Here is a 25,811-nt window from a genome sequence, read left to right on the forward strand (position 1 = left end):
AAGGAATTAATTTCTTGTTTTACCTAATTTATTTTAAATAATAAGGTTTAATCCTGCAGCACATTCCAAAATGATTTAGGACTTGATATGATACATGATATAATATATTTTATAAGGAAAAGGTATGAAGCGAAGAGTTAAAACAAGTTGGCAAAGTCCTCTGTTTATGCTTTACCCTGAAGACATTTGGGACAGTGATTAAAATCACTGAACATGAAAAGCTAAAACAAAATTTTAGCTTTCTTTTTTTGATATTTACAGTCAGACATGTTACTTACCACTTCAGCCCTGGGCTTCGCCTGTAAAAATTTGGATTTGTGGTTAAAATGGATAAAATATCATAGCTGTCTATGGGGGACAAGCTAAGGAACAGAATGAAAAAACCTATTAAAGTATCTTTATTAGAAATGCTAATGTAAACACTTGGCTGTCCAAATTCTTTGCAGTGTGGTTCAGAAACTTTAAAAGTCCAAATCAACAACTGGGTTTTTTTTTTTTTTTTTAAAAAGAAGAGATGAACTAGTGAGTGCAACCATGTCTAGAAAAAATGCAGAAGTTCTCTCTCATCTCATCTCTCTCTGTCGAGCTACACATGTCACTCCTGAGCTGCCAGTGATCCAGACCCCCTCTGCCCTCTGGACCTGTCTGACTCATCCTGGTGTCTCGCTTCTGGTTGAAGATCTCGTTACATGGAGGCCCCATGTAGTCTGTTTGGGATGTGTGTGACTGGGGATGGGTCCACTTTACCATGAAGTCGGTCCTGGTCTTAGCTGGTGACTCCGAAGGCTCATAGTTCAGGACTGAAATTTCCTACAGTTTTGTATCTGAGCCTCTAACAATGAACTGGACTCCATATTAACTTAAACACATCTCCTGTTATACTGAACTTCCAGCCTCCTAACACACAGTGTGACTGCAGATCAATCCCTGCTAGCCGTTATCACCCAGATGAGGATGGGTTTCCTGTTGAGTCTGGTTCCTCTTAAGGTTTCTTCCTATTTCTAAATCGCAGGACGATTTTTCTCTCTTCTGCTTGTTCATCAGGGACGATCTGATCATTCTCATTCATACACATTCGTAATTTTCTTTTGATTCTGTAAAGGTGCTTTGCAACAATAACCACTGTAAAATTTTATACAAATAAAATTGAATTGGATCGAATTAAAAAGAAAGAAGTTCAGCGATCTTTGCACAGCATTTCCCCACAAAAAATCTTTTGCTGTTGAGCAATTCGAAGGGGAAGTTAGTCTTATGCTTTAACAGTAGACTAGGGAGAATTTGCTATGTCAGCTGTAAACCATTGCTTTATATAGCTACATTCTTCCTGTCATACTGCCCTAAAATTTCCCTTCATTTACATTTAGGCATTTTGGCAGACGCTCTTATCCAGAGCGACTTACATTTTTATTTCATTATACATCTGAGCAGTTGAGGGTTAAGGGCCTTGCTCAAGGGCCCAACAGTGGCAACTTGGTGGTTGTGGGGTTTGAACCTGGGATCTTCCGAACCGTAGTCCAATGCCTTAACCACTGAGCTACCCCTGGCCTTCATGTCAGCACTAAGTCTTAAATGTGTTTTCCTTATACTTCTTTCCTATTTGTCTTAACTATACACTTGTAAGCCATTACTATGACATATTATGTTATTTATTCGTACCACTTTCAGTAAAGTTAGTGTTACTGCATGTTTAATCCATCATATTAATACTATAATTATGTATTTTGATCAATATAATACATATAAGTGACACACTTTTATAAATATGCCAACAGAGTACAGTGCAAAAGTCTAAGGTACCCTGTGTGTGTGTATGTTTTTAGCACTTTTATTAGCATTTTTAAGCACAAAAAGCATTTCTGATTTACAACCATTAGTATTCCAAAACAAAATTGAACACTATAGAAAAATATTTCTATGCCAGAAAATAAAGCAGCACAAACAACAATCACTAAATTTCATATAAAAGGTAAATTGTACCTGAGACTAAAAGGGTCCTTAAAGCATGGTCACATCAAATACTGATATTGCTTCATCAAATTATGTTTACTGAGTCCGCACTTATAATAAAGTCACACGGTCTTATCAGCGCTTTCCGTTGTGCAGTGAGTTACATCGGTTCATTTTTGAAACACATTACATCAGTTCATCAACTGCGAAAATGTATGCGCCACTTGTGCTTTGCACGAAAGAAAAGCAGCGTGCAGTGATTAGATTTTTTTGTGGTCTGGGGGTGTACCTGGTGCCAAAACAACTCACTGAAGAGCGTATGCAGAAGCGTTTGGATATCCGCAAACACAATTTGGATCTTTAAGAAAGTTGCACTGAATTACCAACATGTAAGGGTAAGTAACTTGATGTTAACTTTGAGACAACTTTGACTTCTTGACAATCCGAAAAGTGATATGGCTCCTATGCTGCGTGAATGAGTTGGTGTTTTCGGAGAGCTTTCGACAGGTCAAAGCCCTGCCCACACTGTGAGCAGCGAAATGGCTTCTCTCCTGTGTGAACGCGCTGGTGTCGTTTGAGACTACTTGACAGACTAAAACACTTTCCGCACTGGGAGCAGCGATGCGGCTTATCTCCATTGTGGACGCGTTCGTGTTGTTGGAGACTACTTAACAGACTGAAGCTCCTTCCACATGGTAAACAGTGATACGTTTTCTCTCCTGTATGAACGCTCTGGTGTCTTCGAACTTGACTCTCTCGATTAAAACCCTTTCCGCACATCGAGCAATAATGAAGCCTCTCTCCTGAATGAATGCTCTGATGCTCCTTAAGAGTCGTCTTGTACTTAAAACTCCTCCCGCACTCAGAGCAGTGATACGGCTTCTCTCCTGTGTGAACACGCTGATGTCGTTGGAGAGTACTTAACAGACTAAAGCTCTTTTTACATTGTAAACAGTGATGTGATTTCTCCCCTGTATGAACGTGCTGGTGTCTTACAAAATTGCTTTCTCTGTTAAAACCTTTTCCGCACAGCGAGCAACAATAGAGCATCTTCCCCGAGTGAACGGTCTGATGTTCCTGTAAAGTCGACCTATGTTTAAAGCTCTCTCCGCACTCTGAGCAGCGATACGGCATCTCTTTGGTGTGAAGCCGTTGGTGTGCTGTGAGATTACCCTTCTGTCTGAAACTTCTCCCGCACTGTGAGCAGACGAACGGTTTCTCTCCTGTGTGGATGAGCCGGTGTGCTCGTATAGAGGTCATGTAACTGAAACGCTTCCCACACTCTGAGCAGTGATACGGCTTCTCTGATGAGTCTGTGCGCTTTTCGGTTTGGAGTTTATTCGAAGAAGTAATAGTCTTTCCTTGGTCTGAGCGAGTGTGAAGTTCTTTCTTTATTTGTGAAGAATTGCTAAGAGGATCAGATGTACTGGAATCGGTATGATGGCTACTGGAGTCTCCTGTTGGCGTCATGTTTCCGTGTATGTCTAGGGAAAAAATAATAATAATCAAACTCAATAGCATATATACAGTGGTGTTCAAAATAATAGCAGTGTGTTGAAAAAAAGTGAGTAAAGCTCCATATCCATATAATAACTTTTAATTTAAATCACATAAGTGCATTGGACAGCACTCCATAACATTAATCTTGTTGGTCTGAAACCAAGATGCTCGCTTACTGGTGTGTCTGGGATCGTTGTCTTGTTAAAACACCCATTTCAGGGGCATTTCCTCTTCGGCATAAGGCAACATGACCTCTTTAAGTATTCTGATGTACTTAGATTAATCCATGATACCCTTCAATGTAATTTATAGGCCCAATACCACGAGAAGCATCCCCAAATCATGATGCGTGTGCCTCCATGCTTCACTGTCTTCACAGTGTACTGTGGCTTAAATTCAGTGTTTGGGGGCCTGACTAATTGTCTGCGGCCTCTAGACCCAAAAAGGACAATCTTGCTTTCATGCACAGGACAACCTTTTCCCCATTTATCCTTAAATAAGGGGAACTTGTTTGACGCCTGTTTTTTTAAGAATAATTTACCTCTCTAATTGAACTCCACACTGCTATTATTTTGAACAGACTAATATTTGTTTTTCTTCACATTAAACTTATAATACATTTAGCACATTTTTCATCATGTTGTGATTCAGAATAGAATGTGCAGGGAGTCCAATGCATTTAGGTAATTTACATTTTTACTAGAAATATTAATTGATTATGAGTATAAGGGTAAGTTGAAAATTATTTGCACCCTGGCTGTAAAAAGTATTTTAATTAACTTTTAGAAAAAACAAATATATAATTTTTCAACATAATCTCCTGGCTGTTCAATACCATCCATCTGTCAACAAGCTTTCATATTCTCTCATTCAAATTTTGTTTGCAGAAATCTAATCACTTCTGTTCATACTCTTCTGTAAGTTGTTTCGACACCAAGTACACCCTCAGACCACAAAAGAGCTATGAATCACTGCATGCTGCTCTTTTTTTGTGCAAATCACAAGCGGGGCTTTCATTTCTGCTCGCACCACAATTAGAAATAAAGTAATGTAACACGTTCACACCTGCACAGCACTGACTGGAAAGACAGGAGCCTTGAACAGAAAGTGCTGATGAGACAGTGTGGCCAACAGAAGTTTTAATCTAATCGGAGTGCGGATAATTTCTGACTCACCCTCATATATACAGTACTGTCAAAAGTCTTATTATAGTATGTTGCCTGAGACTTTAGCACAGTACTGTATAATAATAATAATAATAATAATAATAATAATAAAAGCTTTACAAAGCGCAATATATTGTATAGATCTTTTCCTTTTAAGTAACTAACAAAAAAGTCGTTCAACATCGTGAAAATTTGTATTATTCTTATTTTATGAATTGTGTAAAACCTCCCTAAAAAACCTTCTTTTATAAATAGATCAAAAATGGAATAATGCAATATTTTTAAAGTTAAAGTTAAACACAGTTATTAGGAACTAGATACTATTTCATCTGAAGTAGAAATCCGGTCAGTAACCAGTTTTACTTTAACTTACCTCAGGATTACCTAAAGATCAGCAGATTTTTTATCTCCTTCCTTCTTTATTATTATTTTTAATTCGATCAGATTGACCAGTCTCTGTGGAAACAGCTGTATGTAGAGATGATTTCAGCTCAGCTGGTTAACTTCATGCTCATATGCGGAACAAAACAGTTTTTCTTCTCCTTTGTCTCGTAGTGAAGTTTTAACACCACCTCCTGGACTGGAAGATGGACAAAGCAGTTAAAGATCCATGACCTACAGAATCAGCTTTGTTCCAAATTTTTCCAAATTAATTTTTCTTCTTCTTTGTCTTTCAGCTGTTCCCTTTCAGGGGTCGCCACAGCGAATTATCTGCCTTCATCTAAACCTATCCTCTGCATCCTCTTCTCTTACACCAACTAACTTCATGTCCTCCCTCACTGCATCCATGAATCTCCTCTTTGGTCTTCCTCTAGATCTCCTGCCTGGCAGTTCCAACCTCAGCATCCTTCTACCGATATATTCACAATCTCTACTCTGAACATGTCCAAACCACCTCAGTCTGGCCTCTCTGACTTTATCTCCAAAACATCTAACATGGGTTGTCCCTCTGATGAACTCATTCCTATCCATCCTTGTCACTCCCAAAGAGAACCTTAACATCTTAAGCTCTGCTACCTCCAACTCTGCCTCCTGTTTTTTCTTCAGTGCCACTGTCTTTAAGCCGTAGAGCCACGCTGGTCTCACCACTGTCCTGTACACCTTTACTTTTATTCTCACTGATACTACAGTATTTTGTTACACAAAACACCTGACACTTTTCTCCACCCATTCCAACCTGCCTGTACCCACCTATTCACCTCCTTTGAACACTCTCCATTGCTCTGGACTGTTGACCCTAAGTACTTAAAATCCTGAACCTTCTTTACCTCTGCTCCCTGTAGCCTCACCGTTCCTCTTAATTCCCTCTCATTCACACACATGTATTGCGTCTTGCTGTGGCTAACCTTCATGCCTCTGCTTTCCAGAGCATACTTCCACCTCTCCAAATTTTTCTTCACCTGTTTCCTGCTCTCGCTACAAAGCACAATGTCATCTGCAAACATCATAGTCCAATGGAGACTCCTGTTTAACCTCATCTGTCATCCTGTCCATTACCAGAGCAAACAAAAAGGGGCTTAGAGACGATCCTTGATGCTGACCCACCTCCACCTTGAACTCCTCTTTCACATCTACAGCACATCTTACCACTGTCTTAGCACTCTCATACATGTCCTGCACCACTCTAACATACTTCTCTGCCACTCCAAACTTCCTCACACAACACCACAGCTCCTCTCTTGGCACCCTATCGTACGCTTTTTCTAAATCTACAAAGACACAATGCAACTCTTTATTACCTTCTCTGTACTTCTTCACCAGCATCCTTAAACCAAATACTGCATCTGATGTACTCTTTCTGGGCATAAAACCATATTTCTGCTTTCCAACGCTCACCTCTGCCCTTAACCTAGCTTCCACTACTCTTTCCCACAGCTAATGAGCCATACAATGAAGCTTTATACCTCTGTAATTGCCGCAGCTCTGCACATCTCCCTTGTTCTTAAAAATCGGCACCGATACACTTCTCCTCCATTCCTTTGGAATCCTCTCACTCTCCAAGATCTTGTTAAACAAACTAGTCAGAAACTCTACTGCCTCCTCTCCAAATTAATTTTTTGATTAGTGTAATAAGTGAAATGTTAAATCTTAATCTTAAAATGTTTCTGCTTTACCCTGAATACATTTGAGGCTGGAATCAAAATATCAATGTGAAATGATCAGAATATCAGCTGTAATTTACTGATATTTAGATATTTCATTTGGGGTAATATCCCAGGAGACTGGACAGGGTGCCAATCCATCGCAGGGCGGACATATACAGTACACACACTAAACCTCTTATTCACACAAAACGGGCAATTTGCAAACGCCAGTTAGCCTAATCTGCAGGTCTTTGGACTGTGGGTGGAAACAGAAGTACCCAGAGGAAAACCCACTAAGTACGGGGAGAACATGCAAACTCCATGCACACAGAGACAGGAAGCATACCTGGGGGTGCACGACAACAGTGCTAACCACTACACTTATACACTACTTTAAAATGATCACAAATATTGGAACATGTAACTGCCATTGGTTTCTTGGCTGAGGCTCTAAGCAAGCGTTTGTTGTTAAAGAGAATTAAGACCAGGGAGCTGTCTATGAGAGAAAAATCAGAAGGAAAACTCTAAATGATAAATACACCAAATAATGTGGCCCATAAGTATTTGTACATAATTGTGCCTCTGTACTGTATGTCATCTCAATCTATTTTAAATGAAGAAATCCCAATGTGACTGAATTTAAGAACTTAAGCTTTAATATAAGGACTTGACCATTCATGAGCATCTTTGAGTCCCTGCATGAGAAAGGGGTAGATATTATTTTCATCTGAATGTCTTATGCTACCCCTGACCCCTGACGGGGAGCAGTTTGATGTGACATGGTTGCCTGTCTTCACGTGACTCAGAAGTCGTCCTCCACATCCCTTGGTAAGAGAGAGGAGACTACCTGTTTGAGAAAAGGTTCAGTACGCATTTGGTAGGTTGTTGGTTTGTGAAGCAACAACCTACCAAATAAGTAAGCTTTTAAATTATGTGAAAGGTTTTCATTTGATACCTACCAACCAGGCCAACCAGAATCCTACCTCCAAACTCAATTTCACCATTGCCTGTCTCACCATACAAAACCATTTTATGGAATTTACTTGATTATTTAAGTTGTAATTGTGTCTGACGTTTCAGAAGCATCACAGTTCTTGTAAACTTTGAGAAAACTTTTCTAAAAGGTTATAAACAGTTAAAAAAAGGGCATGTGTTGAAGGTTGGGGTTAGGGTTGCTGTTTAGAGGGATGTAGGTTAGAGGCCCGTCACTGCCAGGTCACCGCAGTTGAGTGCTTGGGCAAAATACAACCCAGCTCGAGCAGGCATGCAGTCCCGGTCCAAAGCTCAATTAGGTATGCTTCTGCAGCTGTTGTACAACATCTTGGCAAGATCTTACAGATCAAATGATACAATGTGTTAATTTTCTAGGATCAAAGTGACAAACCCTAAAGGAAATATATCAAAAACTAAGTTTAAAACCAAAAGGTATACAACTCTCAAAATACAATGATTTTGCACTCAATGAATTAGCCCCAGTCTGAGTGATTTCTGAAGGCTTAGAATTATTATACAGATATGTTTTCTTCTATAAACATTTAAGCACAGCCTTGACCTCAGTGCCTACTACAGGTATGTTCTCATCAGCACTACTTCTCAGCAGCAGCACAGCGTCTCTCTCGTGTGAATTTACTGATGAATTACTAACATAGTTACCACCCATACAACATTGTCAGCAGTTAAGCAGCTTTTATATTTACTTTTACAGAATCACATATATCCAGAGCCATCAGTATCAATTAATGCATCCAACAGATTTCAAGTTCAATCAGTCCAAAAACTAAAACCTGGAGAGGTACAATAATATAGTAAGAAAAGCACACACACAACACTTTTTGATCTGTCCTCTATAGAGCATCCTCAGGAGTCCCTTGACGGCAAATCTTTTTCCAAACCGTCCGCCTGTGAATACGCTGGTGTGTTCGGAGATGACTTCTTTGATTGAAACTCTTTCCACAGTGTGAGCAGCGATGCGGCTTCTCCCCAGTGTGAGTGCGTTGGTGTCTTTGGAGAGCGTTCGACAGACCGAATCTCTTCCCGCACTGCAGACAGTGATACGGCTTCTGTCCCGTGTGAACGCGCTGGTGGTTTTGAAGAGTACTTTGTTGAGTAAAGCTCTTTCCACAATGTGAACACTGATAGGGCTTCTGTCCGGTATGAATACGCTGATGGTTTCGGAGAGTAGTTGGTCGAGAGAAGCTCTTCCCACATCCTGAGCAGAGATACGGCTTCTCTCCAGTGTGAACGTTCTGGTGTATTTGAAAATGACTCTCTCGGTTAAAACTCTTTCCACACTGTGAGCAATGATACAGCCTCTCTCCTGAGTGAACAGTCTGGTGTTCCTGGAAAGTTGTCTTGTGTTTAAAGCTCTCTCCACACTGCGAGCAGCGATACGGCTTCTCTCCCGTATGAAGTCTCAGGTGTGTTCTGAGATTACCCCTCTGAGAAAAACGCCTCCCGCACTGTAAGCAGACGAACGGTTTCTCTCCGGTGTGAATCCGTTGGTGTTCTTGTAAAGAGCTCAGTCGAGGAAAACTCTTCTCGCAGTCTGAGCACTGATACGGCTTCTCTCCTGTGTGAATGCGCTGGTGTCTTCCGAGAGTAGATGTGCAGTTAAAGCTCTTCCCACACTGCAAGCACTGATAGGGTTTCTCTCCAGTGTGAACGCGATGGTGTCGTCGGAGAGCGCTTTTGCAGTTAAACCGTTTCCCACACTCCGAGCAGTGATACGGCTTCTCTCCGGTGTGAGTGCGCTGGTGGATTTGGAGTTTACTCTGGGAAGCACAGCTCTTTCCACAATTTGAGCAAATGTAAAGTTTTTTTTTCACTTTTGAGGAACTGCTGACAGGATCAGGTGCAACTGAGGTCGTTTGATGTTTACTGAAGTCTTTTGTAGGCATCATGGTTTCGTGGATGTCTAAGAAGTAAAAAGAAATGTATAGGACAGTATTGTGTTCTGTAAAGAGACTATGGTGTGCACCAGGCTTGTGTCTAAAACAAATACAGTACATATACACCGCCAATTAAAAGTTTGGACACTAAGGATAGTGTATATTTAATGATGAAAACGTCCCAAAATGTCTTAATGTAAGGTTAACTAGATTTGTGTGCTTTTCGTAACAGTACCCATTTTTTATGTAGTTTTTTTGTACACATCTACACAACGCAACCGATATACATATGCCATTTCTATCACATTTATTTACAGGGTCGGGCTGCCAGCTCTTTGCCCAATTGTATCTGATCACTTCATGGTGACGGTCCTTGCTCAAGGGCTGAACAGTGATGAGATCTCTCGAACCAGAGATCTCCTGGTCAGCAGTTGAACACATGAACCACAGAGCCACCCCTGTGCAAATCCAGAGATGTAATAAATGTTAATGCTTTGTAATTTCTTGTACTTGTACTTTATTATTATCTCATTGGGTTGAATTGTGGAGGTCGACCTTTAAAATGAAAAAGAAACTCAATAGTTCTACTGTATGTCCTATAAACAAGGTGGGTTACTACAACTATACTGATGCTATATACTGTTTCATAACTTACAACACATTATTAAGTTTAATGATTTGGTTTATTATAAAATAATGCAATTCTTGTTCAGAGCAAAATCCAAATTATGCCCAGATTCTGTACAAGTTTTTTTTTTTTTATAATATAAGGATGTAAATTTGAAAACAAACAAGGATTCAAATGAAATATTGCTCCATCATTGAGGTTAATTAATGATAATAATGATAAAGTTACTTTTCACATATCCCAGTTATGAAGCTGGGGTCAGACAGGATACAGCGCCCCCTAGCACAGAGAAGGTTATGGGCCTTGCTCAACAGTGGCAACTAGGTGGTGCTGGGGCTCGAACCCTCGACCTTCCTATCAATAACCCAGTAATCTACACAGCCTTAACTAATTGAGCCACAATTGATTCCCCAACCAAAGAATTATGCTAAAATGAATGTAAAAATGTGCTGGTTTTTAAATGAGTTATCAAAGTTATATTCGAGGATTACAAATGTAATTGGATCTTTATTTTTTTATTGATTTAAGGAGAGCAGCTTAGCAAGATAAGAATATAAGATGGGCATATACAGTATTAGGATTACATCTGCCTGAGCCTATTCAATTGGCTGTTGATAGGATTTTTTTTTATACTGTACTGTTCAACTTGTTGATATTGTTTAATTTGCATTATGTGATTAATGAAGAAATCCATCTATTGATTCATCTTCTATAATGCTTATCCTGTATACAGTGTCACAGGGGGCCTGGAGCCTATCCCAGGAGACTTAGGGCTCAAGGAGGGGTACACCCTGGATGGGATGCCAATCCATTGCAAGGCAATTAGCTTAGTCTGCATGTGTTTGGAAACCGGAGTAGCCAGAGGGAATCCACCAAGCATGGGGAGAACATGCAAGCTCCATGCACACAGACACAAGGTGGGAATCGAACCCTCTACCTCGCTGCCAAACTAATCCGATTTCCAATTGATAGATTCAAACTCCAAACTTTTACATTAATCAGTTTTACAAACAACCAAAATAAAGCAACTGAAAAAAAATATATATAGACAGCAGTGAGAATCTCATCTGAATTATTCATCAGGTTTAAACCCAGTGATCAGCACTAGACTTTATTCCATATGGAGCAGAGATCCATTTAGGATCCAGTCAGTAACTGATTCACTTTAACTCACCTCTGGATTTAAAAATCAGCAGATTTCTCCTCTCCTCTCTTCTTCTGTTATTACTGCAGACGGAGGAGAACCCAACTGTATTCTTCTTCTCTGGTGGTTTCACATCTAAACCCTGGTTTACTGCCCCCTACTGGGCCGTGTTTCAGTCAAAGACATACTTGTGAATTGATCTAAAATCTGTTCATGATCCTCACATTGTTATACAGGATGAACATTAAGCCTGTCCCTTATTTCAAACCCATATTACACAAAGCCTACACTATATCCTGGTAAGCTCTGCCCACATTTCCCACCTTTACAGACTGAAACTACTGATTATCCGCCAGAGAGAACTAGTTAGCATAAACCACAGCAGAATTAACAATACGAAAACCTCTGCCTGAGTCAGGTATAAAGTACAAACGTCAAGTACAGAATTAATTTAATGTAGAACTTTAAATCACATATTCCCTCTACAGTTTATTTTATATTACATTTAGACTTTCATTCCAGATATCCCACATTTCCATTGAATATATTTCAGATTTCCCCCATATGCATACTTTTTAATTTACACAATTGTAAGACGCCTATGGTGTTCGAATGGTGTGATAAGACATATAGTATATTAACTTGTAAATTAGTGGTTAATTTAAGAAGAAATTGACATTGTGTTTTACCGCCATCTATGAAACCCTGAAGTGTTATCAGAAAATCATCTTATTTACTGCATTAATGTTTCACTAGAAATCTCCAATGCTGATATTTATCACAGCATCCAACCTGTGCCTTCAGGTGATCTCATGTATTGTGGGACACTTTTTTAATAAGGGCCCCATGAGACTGGTAAAACCCCTTTTACTTACCCCATGTGATCTCAGCGCAATCACAACAATTGTTCCATGATACAATGGTGGTGTGCGGCAATAGGGGTGCAGCAAAGTATTAATAGACCTACATAAGAGCTATTATTGTTATAGATTATAGACCTACATAATGCTAATTTTCAAATGCATAAACTTAAACCTTTGGGACTTTGCAGTCCATTAATATACAGGGTGAGAATAAACAATACTTGATTTCACACCATGTGTTCTTGACAAAATTTCTAGTAAACCTTTTTCATTGTGGAAGGTAATCAGGGTTTCAACATGTTATTAAGAGCTGTAGACAATACTCTGGAGCATTTATAATGCCATTTCATGTTAAATTGTCTTGTTTGCAGAGTCTAAAGATTAGGCTAATTGACATTTCCAAATTGCCCATAGTGTGTGTGCCCTGTGTTGAATTGGCACCCCATCCAGGGGTTACCCGCCTCGTGTCCTAAGTCTCCTGGGATAGGATCCCAGCCCCTGCAACCCAGAATACAAGATAATGCGGTATAGACGAATGTCATGTTGACTGCCGTAAATATTTTTGACAATTAACACTTTTTTGTAGATACATGTGTTTCATGAGCCATACCAAACAATTTAGTGTTTTAAAGAGAAACATTTACATCACTTATCAGCTGATCAGGTTAATGATTATGGTGTTCATTTTAACCATTTTACAGAACAGTCCTCCAACAGGACACAAGTTGTTTCAAGTTTGTAATTGTTGATTCGTTGATTATCGTGAACTTTGTGAGAATTAACCAGTGGGGGTTGAGGTGAAGATTATTTACCGACATCTACTGTACATGTACGTCCCCCAAACTTTTAAATGCCTATTATGTCCCATCTGCAAAAAGTCAAATAAGATTAGTAGTAGCAATCAATTTATGGCATTTGGTAGATGATCTTGTTCAGAGTGTCTAACATTTTATTTCATTACACATCTTTGCAGTTGTGGGTTAAGGGCCATGCTCACTTGTCCAACAGTGGTAACTCAGCGATGGTGGGGTTTGAACCTGGGACCTTCTGATCAGTAGTACAACACCATAAGCACTGAGTTACTCCTGCCCTTCGAGGTCCTAGTAGTGGTATTGAAGGTTGTTTAGAGGTAGCATTAGTAATAGTAAACGTGGTGGTAGAACTAGTTGCAGTGTGGTGCTGGTGATGGTAGCTGTTGTGGTAGTATATTGTAGGGGTAGATTGCCTCCTGAGCATTTTCTCCAAGCCACATTTTTCCTCACCTAATATATTTTATGGAAAAAAATATATAGATTTAGTGTATTAGTGTATTTAATGTACTTATTACAGGCAAGTTCCCTGATGCATCTATCGGGCGTAAAGATCTGTACAAAGATAAATAAACACATTTTACTAAATTCTGTTTTTAAGACTCCTTTTTGGCACATGTTAAGGTGTCTTCAAACATCAAATTTCATATATATATTTTTTTTATCTAGTATATACTGTATGTACTTATATCATTTAAATTGTTCAGATTCGTGCAAAACCCTTCAGCACTGAGGGAAATCATCTCTCGTGTGAACACGCCGGTGTCTTTGGAGCGTACTCGGGTGAGTGAAACTCCTCCCGCACTCTGAGCACTGGTACGGCCTCTCTCCAGTGTGAATGTGCTGGTGATGTCTTAGAGTGTCCTTCTGATTAAAACACTTCCCGCACTCTGAGCAGCGATACGGCCTTTCTCCTGTGTGAATGCGCTGGTGTGCTTTGAGGGCACCGTGTTGGTTAAAACTCTTTCCACAGTGTGAGCAGCTGTACGGTTTCTCTCCGGTGTGGATGCGCTGGTGCGTTTGGAAATTACTCTCCCGGTTAAAACTCTTCCCGCACTGCGAGCAGCGGTACGGCTTCTCTCCTGAATGGATACTGTGATGTCGTGTGAGAGTCCTCTTATGATTGAAACTTTTCCCGCATTGCGAGCAGTGGTACGGTTTTTCTCCAGTGTGAAGGTACTGGTGGTGTTGGAGAGTACGCTGCAAATTAAAACTCTTTCCACATTGTGAGCAGTGAAAAGACTTTTCTACTGTGTGGGTTCGTTGATGTTGTAGGAAATTACTAACATCCGCGAAACTCTTTCCACACTCCGAGCAGTGATAGGGCTTCTCTCCAGTATGGATGCGCTGGTGTGTTCTGAGGTTGCCCTTGTGAGTAAATTTCGCCCCACACTGAACACAGATAAACGGTTTCTCTCCTGTGTGGATTCTTCGATGTTGGTGGAAGTTGCTCAGCCGGGCAAAGCGCTTTCCACACGTCGAGCAGTCGTACGGCTTCTCCCCAGTGTGAACACGCTGGTGTAACTGGAGAGTGATGAGCTGTGAGAAACTCTTCCCACAATCTGAGCAATTGTACGGCTTCTCTCCTGTGTGAACACGCCGGTGTCTTTGGAGCATACTCCAATGAGAAAAACTCTTCCCACAGTCTGAGCAGTGGTGAAGGTCAGTTTGCACTCGTACCTCACCGGTCATTGCACAAATAATATCAGTGTTTTTTTGACTACCAGAGTCTCTTGCGGGCATCACGTTATTATTCATCTCTGGGGAGAGAAAAAGAATGTAATGTAAAGAATATAAAACACTAAAATGAGCAAATTGTTTTAACCAATCAGGTCTCACGAAACATGTTTCCATTGTTAATTTAGCAAAAAAAAGACATATTTAAAGCCATGCTTATACATTTTAAAATAGTAGGCGTGATACTAGTTTTTCACCCAAAAGACATTGTGACGAACACGATATCGGTGCATACAGTATGGACGAAGTGGTGGGCTGCTCCTTTTATTATTAATATTGACTAAAATGATCTCTTCATATTTTTAGGCATCTAGGGTCAACAACAATACAGAGCAATGGAGAGTGTGGAAAGGAGGTGAAGAGGCATGGGCAGGCAGGTTGGAATGGGTGAAGAAAAGTGTCAAGTGTGACAGAAACAATGTTAACCTTCTCAACTCTTCTATTAGATCAGACTAGAGTCGTGGCTAAAAAGATGGTATCAAAGCTCTCTACCAGCTCACCCATCATTTGGAGAAGTGTGTGGCCTCAGGTGGAGGATATGCAGAGAAGAACTAAGCTCATGACCAGTTACATTACATTACATTGTTTTTCCTTAGCAATAATAACAATTTTATGACCACCCCTTATACAATCATTATGTACATAGAAACAGTATATTCTTATTATTGCAACTTCTTATATAGGCAACTTTTCAACTTTAATCAGTGTGCAGGTCTACTACCGACATGACTGCACTTCGTCAACAGTATACGATATAAAATTTTTTATTATTTTTTTAAATGAATATATTTTATTTGACCCTCTTTTCTTGTACTGATTTATAATGTCCCTTGAGGATTAATAAAGTTACCTTGTTCGTTTGTTCGATCTTTCAATCTATTGATCTATCCAGCACAGCTATTTCTGAACAATGATGTAAACAAGCCATAAACAGTTTCTGTGCTGTTGTGTAACATTTAGATGAAGATAATAAATCCTTAGTCAATGCTAGTTATCAGAATGTAAATAACACATTTATATACTTACTGATTTCTTTCTTTTTTCCCAAAGCTTAGAGCCATTTCTCATCACTAAACCCTAATAAACATGAAGTAGAGATCCATTCAGAACCAGATTTCTGACCAGTTTCACTTTAACTCACTTCTGGATGTAAGGACATGAATCCCCATCAGACACTAACGTTATTATCAGCACCTGGACAGAAGTGCTGCAGTGTGAATCCCCAGGCTGACAGGGTATTGGTGTGGAGGTGATGAGCTCCAGTACATGTCCATCTGGGAGGTAAACAAATCCTCTTCATGGAGCTGAGGTGATTTCACAGAGGAGGTGTTTTACTGCCACCTGCTGGTCTGGACTGAGAGCAAACATTAGCTGCTCTACTGTATATACAGTACAGTATTGGGCAAAAAGTTTTATACCACTTGTGTTAATTGGTACAAACTGTGTTATGCAAGTTTATTTTATAACCTCACGCTTAAGTTGGTAGGAAAAAAATAATTTCTGATTAACAAGCATTCTATCAAATAAAATCAATCAATCAATCAATCAATCAATCAATCAATCAATCAATTAATTAATCAATCAATCAATCAATCAGTAAATAAATAAATAAATACATGAAAATCTTTATAAGGCCATAAAAGAAAGCAGCATATTATTAAAACATATAAATAAATGAATGAATAAATAAATAATACACAGAACACAAAAAACAAAGTTTGTAAGTTTTGCTTCATAAAACTGCACACACTGTACATAAGACTTTTAATAACATTCAGTATTTTAATGTAGTTTTATCTTTCTTTAAATTATATTTTGTTCTATATACATTATTTTAAATTTTGGTTATATATATATATATATATATATATATATATATATATATATATATATATATATATATATATTTTTTTTTTTTCTTATTTTTGTCTAATTATAAAAAAAATACAAGGGGTACTAAAAAAATGACAATTTCATAGTCTAACAACATAGCCAATTTTTGCTCAAATAATTCTAAATTTTACTGAGATGGCGGTGCACATATTTAACATTTGTGAAGCTATGTGAAATTAATTATTAAATCTATATCCATTTGAATATATTGTTGGAATTCTGATGACTAAATCTTTTATATTTTAACATGAAGCCCATTTTAAAAAATTTGCCTAGGATGTTTAATTACTCAAATATTCATATTTCAACACTGGTTATACTTATTCCAATATTTCCCGGCCATTTAAGTATTGCATTACATATTTAAAGAACCATTTTAATTGTAGCAAGCAGTATATAGTCATATTAAAATTGACACAAAAAATGGTTTGAGAACGATAAGAAAATATCCGTTATAAGATATTATGTTAGGAAAAAGAAAAATACAAATAAAATTATATAAAAGCTTTTCACACCTTAAATGTAAATGCTCCAAAATCTTACAAATACACCCCTCTAAAAATCTCTGTAGTCCAACTAGGGACTGTGCAGGCAAATGGTGACTGTTGTGCTACACTCACACATGCCTTCACACACTACGGGCAATTTGGGAACGTTAATTAGTCTAATCTGCACATCTCTGGATGAGAATCACATACAAACTCCATGCACACAGACTCTGAGGCGGGAATCAAACCTGGAACCAGGAGGTCCAAGGCCGCCGTGCTGCCTAAATAAATAAATGAAAAATCATTAAACAGTAATTAATAAAACAAAGACAATAATGGTTCATAAACAGTTCTTCCAAGTATTTTTATTACACGTGCTTCTTTTTTGTCATGCAGCAAAACCCAGAAGCTTTTGTTTTTCTTTTTGCAGGTAAAGTGCTCTTTTACATAATATGTTGCTTTCTTGTGTGTCTACAGATATTTTCCTTTATCTTATTTTTGAAATGTTTTTTGCTGGAATACTAATGTTTGGAAATCATAAATGGCTTTTGTACTGACATAAAAATGAAAACCTATAAAAGAAACATCACAAAGTTTGTACTAAAAACATTTTTTTACTGGATGATTATTCTTCTATTTGTTGCTTGCAACACATTCCAAATAAGTCAGGACACGGGAGTGAATTGCAAGAACATATAGGGGTGATCCAATCTGTTTTCTGAGCGTGCAGGTCTTCATCTTCTTTATGGGTGTTAATTACTGCACTTTGTTCTATAATGATTCTGAAAATATTTTCATACATTTTAAGTCTGTGAATACACTTACTGTGTATGCATACTTGTTTTTAAAACAAGGCCACATTGATTGAGCTTAGTGATATGGCTTCTTTCCCACATGAACAGGATGTGTTGATGAGTTTTGAGATTACCCTCTGAGTAAAACCTCTAACACACTGGATACATATAAATAGTTTCTATGAGGAAAAACTCTTTTTAATAGAATTTTCCCCATACCGTGAACGCTGATATGGGTTCTCTCCTACAGTAGGTGAATTCGTAGGTGTGTTCTGAGATGATCTTGAAGACTAAACCTTTTTCCACTGTACACACATTTTACCAATGTGAATTTCTTGGTGTTTATTGAAAAATAAAACTCTTTTTGATTAAAACTCCTCCACATTATGCGCACTAGAACACTAAACTCTTTCCACAAAATAATCAAGGGTGAAGGTTGTTGTTTATTTGTCAAGAGCTTGTGATAGTATCTGGTGTACTGGAATTATTTTTGAGTATCAAGAGTTCATGTATAACTAGGGAGGAAAGAAAAACAGAACTTAATGTAAAACCCCAAAAAACTGTCACTATAAAAATAAATAAATAAAGTGATTTGTGGGCGATATACAATGACATCCATAAAGACTGGGAAAAGGAGTTTTTTTTTCTCTGTTTTCAACAATTCATGTGTTTTATCAGAAAATTCTCAGTTTTTTAAATAAAGATTTAGGTTTACAATGTTAAGCTTTGTTTTGTACAGTTGTTTAAACACCTTTTAGTAGGCAGGGTTGGAGTTGTTAATGACTAATGTCTGCACGAGATTTTGTAGAATAAACATAAAGACAGGATTTCAAGAATTTGGGCTGAACTTTTAAATGTAAAGAAAAAAACTATTTTTTTTTTCAACATTTCTATGAACATTTTGAAATTCACACTATTAATCATAATGTTTGTGGAAGACACCCACAGAAACCTTTGCACTTGCCTTGTCCGATTGTTCTATCTTCTGTCCTGTTTATTCATGTTTACTATAAAATCCAAAATATGATAACTAGTTTTAAGTTGATCAAGAAACTAGTTGTAACTTTTCCTCCCACAAGAAAATAAAAATATTAACTCTACCAAAAAACACTACCTCTCAATACAGATTCATATGTCTTATTGAAATTCTTCTTTCGTCATCTAAGGAAGTTTATGTTCATCTATGATAAGGATGAAAATAGAGTGAGAATAAACCCATTCGATCAGTCAGACACCTCCTTACCATATAACAGGTAAGGAGATGGTCTTGGAAAATGACAAATGGAAGAGATGGATAAGACAATAATAACCAAAGAGGCAAAATGGACTTAATAGAAGGCGAGCGAAGAGGACTCCACTGTTGAAAGCATATCATAAAAAAACAGAAAATTGACAAAATGCATATGAACAAGCCACAAAGATTCTGGATAAAAAATACCTTTTTGGCAAACCACATCAGCTCTATGTACACAAACACAAAAATAAATAAAAGTCTGCATCACTGCCAACTGTTTTGTCCGTCTCCATCGTTCTTGGTTTCCAGGGTGTAATTGTTTTTCCTTCCCCGTTGTATTATTTTTCATTTTCATTTATTTATTTTTAAAAGTAAAATTACAGATTTTAAAAACTACTTTAAAAAGTACAAGTACACAAAAAATCTACTCAATTACAGTAATGCGAGTAAATGAATGCAAGTAATTATTTACTTTCCACCTCTGGATGGATTCAGCTCACAATTCTTAGAGACATGCACACAAATTCTGTAGAGCTAGGATGCCTTAAAAATAAATAAAGGAAAAATCCAGAAGATTATTTATTTATTTATTCAGTTGTCAAAAAGTATTCCATGTAATATGCTGCTTTCCTTTGTAATTTTCAGGTGGAATATTGATGTTTGAAAATTAGAAATGTTTTTGTACTTAGTAAAAAGTAATGAAATTATAACAGAAAATCAAAATCTATATAACTTTTTAATAAAAACACAGGGTGCCTAAGACTTTTGCAAAGTATTGTATATAAAGTAAAAAGTGCACTACGACCCTTCAACATCACTGAATACAAATAAGTGTTGTACATACATAATTTAGTTTACTTATTAATTTGCCAATATAAATGATTGTTCTTGTACTTCTAATGAGTGAAGCCTAACTCTGAGTCTAACTCTGATAATTTACCTTAAATAAATAGAAACATGTGATATAATTTGTCTTAACATGTCTAAACCTTGCACATTTATGCTAGTTGTTAAAGAGAAGTCTTGGAATAGCCACGAGACGATGAGTTATTAATGTGCTTTAATTTTTGCTAATCAGTAGATCAGCACATGCAGCAACAGATGTGTGTTTAACAAACCTTTGTCCTGTTACACACAACACCAAATTGATTTCTGCAAAATTAAGATTTTTCATGGACAGATGTTTTAATTTGTCATTCACATTTGTCATCTATGCTAAGGTTTTACTTTTGATAATCTGCTTCACCCAGTCATCCTCTGGGTCCGCACAGAAGCGAAAACCCCTCTTTGTTGTAAAACTGCAAAGCAAAAAAAGATATGGGTCATATCAATTGAATATTCAAACTCTCCATGTGATATGTTAAATGATTAACACACACACACACACACACACACACACACACACACACACACACACACACACACACACACACACACACAAGGAGAAACAAGATTGAAAACATACATGACTCCAGGAATAAAACAGTCAGATCTTGTTTCCTCATACGAGACAATGTTTGATGCAGGGAACGGTCTTTTGTGAAATTCCCAACAGCAACCTGATGCTCCATTTGCATCTGTATCAAAATATTTCATTATTATTATTATTATTTTATTTCAAGCTAAATGCAAGCATTTAATAAAATCTGTGAGTCAGTTGTCTAAAAAATTGGCAGTGCAGGATGAGCAGGACAGTGCTTAATGTTTTGATGTCAAAGAGATTGATGTGCCCCAGTTCAGACACAAGGCTGATTCATAGTTCTGACTTGCAACTTTTAAAAAACTGCAACTGCTGATCACCTGGCAACCAAAGATGTAGTTGCCCATGGGATCTGATGCACCAAAAATGCACCAAGTTACAATCAATAAAATATAATTAAACAAGTGCATGCCATACTAATTTAATTACTCATTTACAATAAGATGAACATCTTACTCTGTGCCATTGTGAAGGACTGAAGGCAAAAAAGACCCAGAAGAACCAGCAGGAAAGAACAGGACGACATGGTTTCTGGCTTTAGTTTTCACCTTTCACAATAAAAATAAATAAACAATCTGATGGTTCACCTCAGATATACCTGTGCTAATCACACAACTGAATAAAAAATGAATTTTATTGGAGAATAGTAAAGAATGATACTAAACACACTAAAATGACAAAACTATTTAGGAATAAACTGATGTTTACTGACCACTAAATGTCATGTGTCAATGCCAAAATACAAAACCAAAAAAACCAGAAAGTAAAATAATTAGTTAGAACAAATAGTTGATTAATTTATTTGAAGGGTAAATCCAGTTATCAGCACTTACACAATTACATCTGACACAGAGATTCATTTGGGAGAAAGTCACTAACTTATTCCTAACCAGTTTCACTTTAACTTACCTCAGGATTATCTCAGTGAAAGTGATGTTTAGCACAAAAGTCTCTTTCTATTTATACTGACAGACTGTAAATGAATGACTGTAAGCCCCAGTCTGTCTATTAGCTTTTTGTTAATCAATAAGCTCTTTCTCTGTTTTTAAATGTAGGCATGAGAGTGGACCTTCAACAGCACTGAAGGTCCTATATAATTGTTTATATACACTACCGTTCAAAGGTTTGGGGTCACTTGCAAATTTCTTTGTTTTTGTTAAGTGATTTATTTTCTACATTCTACATTGGCAAATGATTCGCTGTGGCGACCCCTGAAAGGGAACAGCCGAAAGACAAAGAAGAAGAAGAAGAAGAAGATTTATTTTCTACATTCTACAACAATACTGGGGATTTCAAAACTATAAAATAACACATATGGAATTAGGTAATTACGTAACAACAACAAAAACAACAGTTAGTTGTTATTTTAAGACACAGAGGTCAGCCTTTCTGTAATAGTTCTTGCAAGAACAGTATTGTCGAGTGCATTTGCAAAATCCGTCAAGCACCATAATGAAACTGGCTCTCATGAAGGCCGTCCCAGGAGGGAGAGACCAAAACATACCTCTGCCGCAGACGAGAAGTTCATTTAGAGTTATCAGCCTGAAAAATGACCAATTAACAGCACCTCAGATTAGAGGCGTTATGAAGTCTTTACAGAGCAGAAGTAGCAGAAACATCTCAATATCAACTGTTCAAAAGAAAATTAATGCATTTTTTGGAGACCTTTAGCATTCCTTTACAATCCATTGCTGTGAGCTGAGCAATGCGAGGAACACCATAAGGCTCCGGATGTAGTACACTAACAAAAGAGCGTTTCTTGGAGCGTGCAGTTGGCCAGTGCCCTGAAGTTTATGTTCACATTGGTGGGGTCCAAGTTAGATGTCTGCTAGACACAGGAAGTAATGTGAGTACCCTAACCGAAAGTTTCTTTAAAGAAAACCTCCACGGAGAAGATAAGGACCTTCACTGCACCTCCAAATGGCTAAGAATTACCGCAGCCAGCAAGCTACCCCTGCCATACTTGGGGTATGTTGAATTGGACATTCAAGTGATGAAGCTAACTATACCCGAGTGTGGGTTTCTGATAGTTCGAGACGGGGATTCTGCAGAGTCAGATTCAACTTCCCTGGGTATTATAGGCATGAATATTATCCAGAGATGCAGACAGCTTGCATTGACTGAGTTCGACACCACTTTGGGAGGAAAGCTGGACTCTGTGTGGCGGGAAGCCTTCACTTATGTGCAGGAAGTTGAACTGGTAAAAATGATGTCGGCGGCCAGAGTTAGTGGCAAGGGCAAAACCCATGTACCAGCATCCTCTGTAGCTACAGTTAATGCCAGAGTAAGCAAGAGGGCCCCTGACACCAGTGGTTGGCTACTGCTAGAACCCGGGAGCATGCCAGGTGGATTGATCCCCATGCCCACCTTAGTGTCACCCCGAAGTCAACTGTTTCCCGTCCAAGTGGTCAACATTTCCCAAAGTGATGTTTGGCTACCCCTAAAGTTCGCCTTGGGATACTTACCTCCTGCCAGTGCTTTGAGGGTGCTGCTTGTGAAGTCAGATTCATTCGTTGATGTTCATTCGTTGAAGTCGTTGATGCATTGCTGGGCCAGGAGCCCGAAACAGATGACAAACCTGACTGGCTAAAAGTACACCAGGAGTCTCAGAGATGCTCATATTTGAGCAAAGGAATATGCAGAAAGGAAGGCTGCGGAAAGAGCAAGGCAGCATGCAGAGGACATATATTGCCCAGCTGTAGAGAGTGGACAACATGTGTACCGGCGACACAGACCACCTGGCTGAAACAAAATTCAAGATGCATGGTCTTCCACCGTGTACAAAGTATTAGATGTTCAAGGGACTACACTGTGGACACAGAAAAACATGATTGATGCTAAAATCACATACTGTATATAAGCCTGTACCCTCACACAGAGTGGAGTAACATCTGATTCTATTCAGTGTCATTTGCAGCAATGCTTTACATGCACTTTAACTGTTTTGCTAAATAATTAGCAAACTAGAAATAAATACTTAACTATAAATTATATTAAAGACTTTATTTACAAATTAATAAAATACATGTATGTATTGTTGGTGCAAAAAGGCAGAGCATCAAGGGTCCGTCCTCTCCACGACAATCTACAACAGGGGAGAAATAAAGACATGTTATTATAAGTGTCTAGTAAAAAGACTTCATGGTGTTACTATGCAGCTCCATGGCATCTCTGTAATATACATCCACATATGGGTTTATAAGCAAGTTAATATCACTTCATGATGTTTGACATCATATGACATCAGTTTGACACACGCAGACAGGCAGGCACACAAAATTTCATAGAATGCAAGCTTTTAGTAATGCTGTGTATTAAAACCAATTATTTGGTTTTGCTATTAAGGATTGCTGCAAAATTTGGCCCCATCTCCACCATTCATTAACACACACATCATGTCCATGAAGAGAAATGTGTCCCTGTCCCCTGATTAAGATGTGCTCAGTGGTGTTCTTGAAAAGAGAGGTAAATACTTCTGAGCACTCACCTTCTGCTCAGGATGTAAAGCTGGTGTAGAAATCAGCTGATACACAGGCAGTTGATGATTTACACACAGTTCACTGTGAGAAGAAAAGCACACAATCATACATATTATAAGGAGTATAAACATATATTTAATGACTTTATAATAGAATAGATAGAACCTGAACAAAAGCCCCTTTTCTTGACTGTTACATACATTGTGTAAGCACATAACTAACTATTCAGAAGATCTCTAGCTATGATAAAACCACTACATTATACAGCAGGATACATTATATGGCACTCAGGAGCTCCAATAAACTAAATACAACAATTTGTTAACCATCTGTAACATTTAGCACATGACAGGAGCAGCTCAGGGATAATTAGCAATAGTTGCTGCTATCTTAGCTCTTTTAGTAAGCTAGCGCTTAGCATAATTATATTAGCTTGCTTATAGATTCATATTTGAAAAGGCATTTTACAGAAACAATGGAACGCCGGCGTCCTTTGGCAGGTGAGGGATGAACGCGAACATAGTCCTGAGGCGGTCCGGCCTCCACAGAGTTCGATGTTTCATCGGAGTGCGGCTGGTAAGGCGCAAGACGGTCCCGGTGGAGCAAAACTCGTACCCGCCCCGCCAACCGCACCCGGTAGATGACATCGGAGAGCCGAGCTATTACCGCACAGGGGCCCACCCAGTGAGACACACGCCCGGCCGAGAGCCCCCTCCTTCTCCTTCCGGAGGAACACACCCACACCTGCTCGCCAGCAGCAAAATCTCGCCCCTGGCTGTGAGTGTCCACGCCCATTCGCCCCATAGGTGCCCCCACCTGAAAGTCTTGCAGCGGTGCCCGCGAGCGCTGGGTGGGGCCCTTCTGCCTGGCGATGAGCGGTTCAAAGTTCAGCTGTGAGACCGGCGAGACCGGCGGAGCGACTGCGGGTGACGCTCTGGGAGACGCAGTAAGACGGCTGCATGCTGGCTCGGACGGCTGATCACCACCGGAGGACCTGGAGGACTGCACGGGGGGAACGTCCTGCGTCGAGGGTTCTACGTCGCGACGGCGCTCCACTTGCTCCGCTGGACAAATTCAGCAGCGCACCCCATCTCTCCAAAATATCCAACCCCAAAACGCAGTCCTCCTCGACGTCCCCCACAACGAACCCGTGGGAATAAGTTCGTCCACCCACCTGGACTCGCACTGTGCGACACGCCCTTACCTTCACGTAGCCCCCAGCAACGGTGCAGATGCTGAAGGCAGGATCAGGCCGTCCGCAAACACGCTTGCTTTGCCCCAGTAATCCAGAGCGCAGCAGCGAAACAGTGGAGCCGGTGTCCACGAGTGCCCGCAGTAAGACGCCATCCAGCACACAGTCGATGTAGAGCCCAGCGCGGCTTACCACGCGTCCTCCCGGCGCTAGTCTGGCGGCTGCTGGTGTACGCTGTCCCGTGCCTCGGCCTCGCCGCGAAACGTCGGGGAGTTGCTCGTTGCCTAGCCGCGACGGGTAGCCCTGTCCCCGGCTAGGTTCACGAACGGAGCGCACTGAGCTGCAGGCGGTCGCTCGGCTCTTCCGCCGTGATGTACCGCCGATATGGGCTCAGCGCGCTCGGCCTCGCGCAGCGGCAGGTCGCTTTGCCGGCTAACGGCGCGCGGAGCTGTCTCTTGCTCCGGCGCTTGCGCTGCGCTAGCCTC

The 25,811-nt window shown here is 39.3% G+C and overlaps 2 protein-coding genes and 1 long non-coding RNA gene across 5 annotated transcripts; all 3 read right to left on the minus strand.

Moving 5' to 3' along the window:
- Positions 1–1,557: 1,557 nt before the first annotated feature.
- On the minus strand, positions 1,558–5,121 carry LOC128518326 (zinc finger protein 239-like). Of its 2 annotated transcripts, none has more exons than XM_053491399.1 (2): positions 4,998–5,103; positions 1,558–3,431 (listed from the first exon to the last, which is right to left on the minus strand). In XM_053491399.1, the coding sequence occupies exon 2, from the start codon at positions 3,415–3,417 to the stop codon at positions 2,410–2,412; it is 1,008 nt and encodes a 335-aa protein (XP_053347374.1). In that variant the 5' UTR covers positions 3,418–3,431; positions 4,998–5,103; the 3' UTR covers positions 1,558–2,409. The 2 variants fall into 2 exon arrangements, with proteins under 2 accessions (XP_053347374.1, XP_053347366.1); XM_053491391.1 differs by having other exon boundaries at positions 1,559–3,431; positions 4,987–5,121.
- Positions 5,122–8,370: 3,249 nt separating this feature from the next.
- Positions 8,371–14,899, minus strand: LOC128518392 (zinc finger protein 883-like). 2 transcript variants are annotated; one of them, XM_053491477.1, is made up of 2 exons: positions 13,786–14,899; positions 8,371–9,468 (listed from the first exon to the last, which is right to left on the minus strand). In XM_053491477.1, the coding sequence occupies exons 1-2, from the start codon at positions 14,881–14,883 to the stop codon at positions 8,542–8,544; spliced, it is 2,025 nt and encodes a 674-aa protein (XP_053347452.1). In that variant the 5' UTR covers positions 14,884–14,899; the 3' UTR covers positions 8,371–8,541. The 2 variants fall into 2 exon arrangements, with proteins under 2 accessions (XP_053347452.1, XP_053347460.1); XM_053491485.1 differs by having other exon boundaries at positions 8,371–9,515; positions 13,773–14,897.
- An 8,744-nt stretch (positions 14,900–23,643) lies between these two features.
- Positions 23,644–24,382, minus strand: LOC128518430 (uncharacterized). The gene is made up of 2 exons (XR_008357725.1): positions 24,143–24,382; positions 23,644–23,740 (listed from the first exon to the last, which is right to left on the minus strand). It is a non-coding gene; the product is annotated as an uncharacterized LOC128518430 (long non-coding RNA).
- Positions 24,383–25,811: the final 1,429 nt, after the last annotated feature.

This window comes from Clarias gariepinus, chromosome 1 (genome assembly GCF_024256425.1).
Source record: "Clarias gariepinus isolate MV-2021 ecotype Netherlands chromosome 1, CGAR_prim_01v2, whole genome shotgun sequence".
Classification (NCBI taxonomy): domain Eukaryota; kingdom Metazoa; phylum Chordata; class Actinopteri; order Siluriformes; family Clariidae; genus Clarias; species Clarias gariepinus.

What these genes read in the sequence shown, in the direction of transcription:
- LOC128518326 (XM_053491399.1), bottom strand. Translation starts at nt 3,417, where the DNA reads ATGACGCCAACAGGAGACTCCAGTAGCCATCATACCGATTCCAGTACA.
- LOC128518392 (XM_053491485.1), bottom strand. Translation starts at nt 14,883, where the DNA reads ATGGAAACATGTTTCGTGAGACCTGATTGGTTAAAACAATTTGCTCAT. An exon ending in CCGGCGTGTTCACACGAGAG is followed by an intron (nt 9,516 to 13,772) that starts ATGATTTCCCTC and finishes CAAAAGTGAAAA; the next exon opens with AAAAACTTTACATTTGCTCA.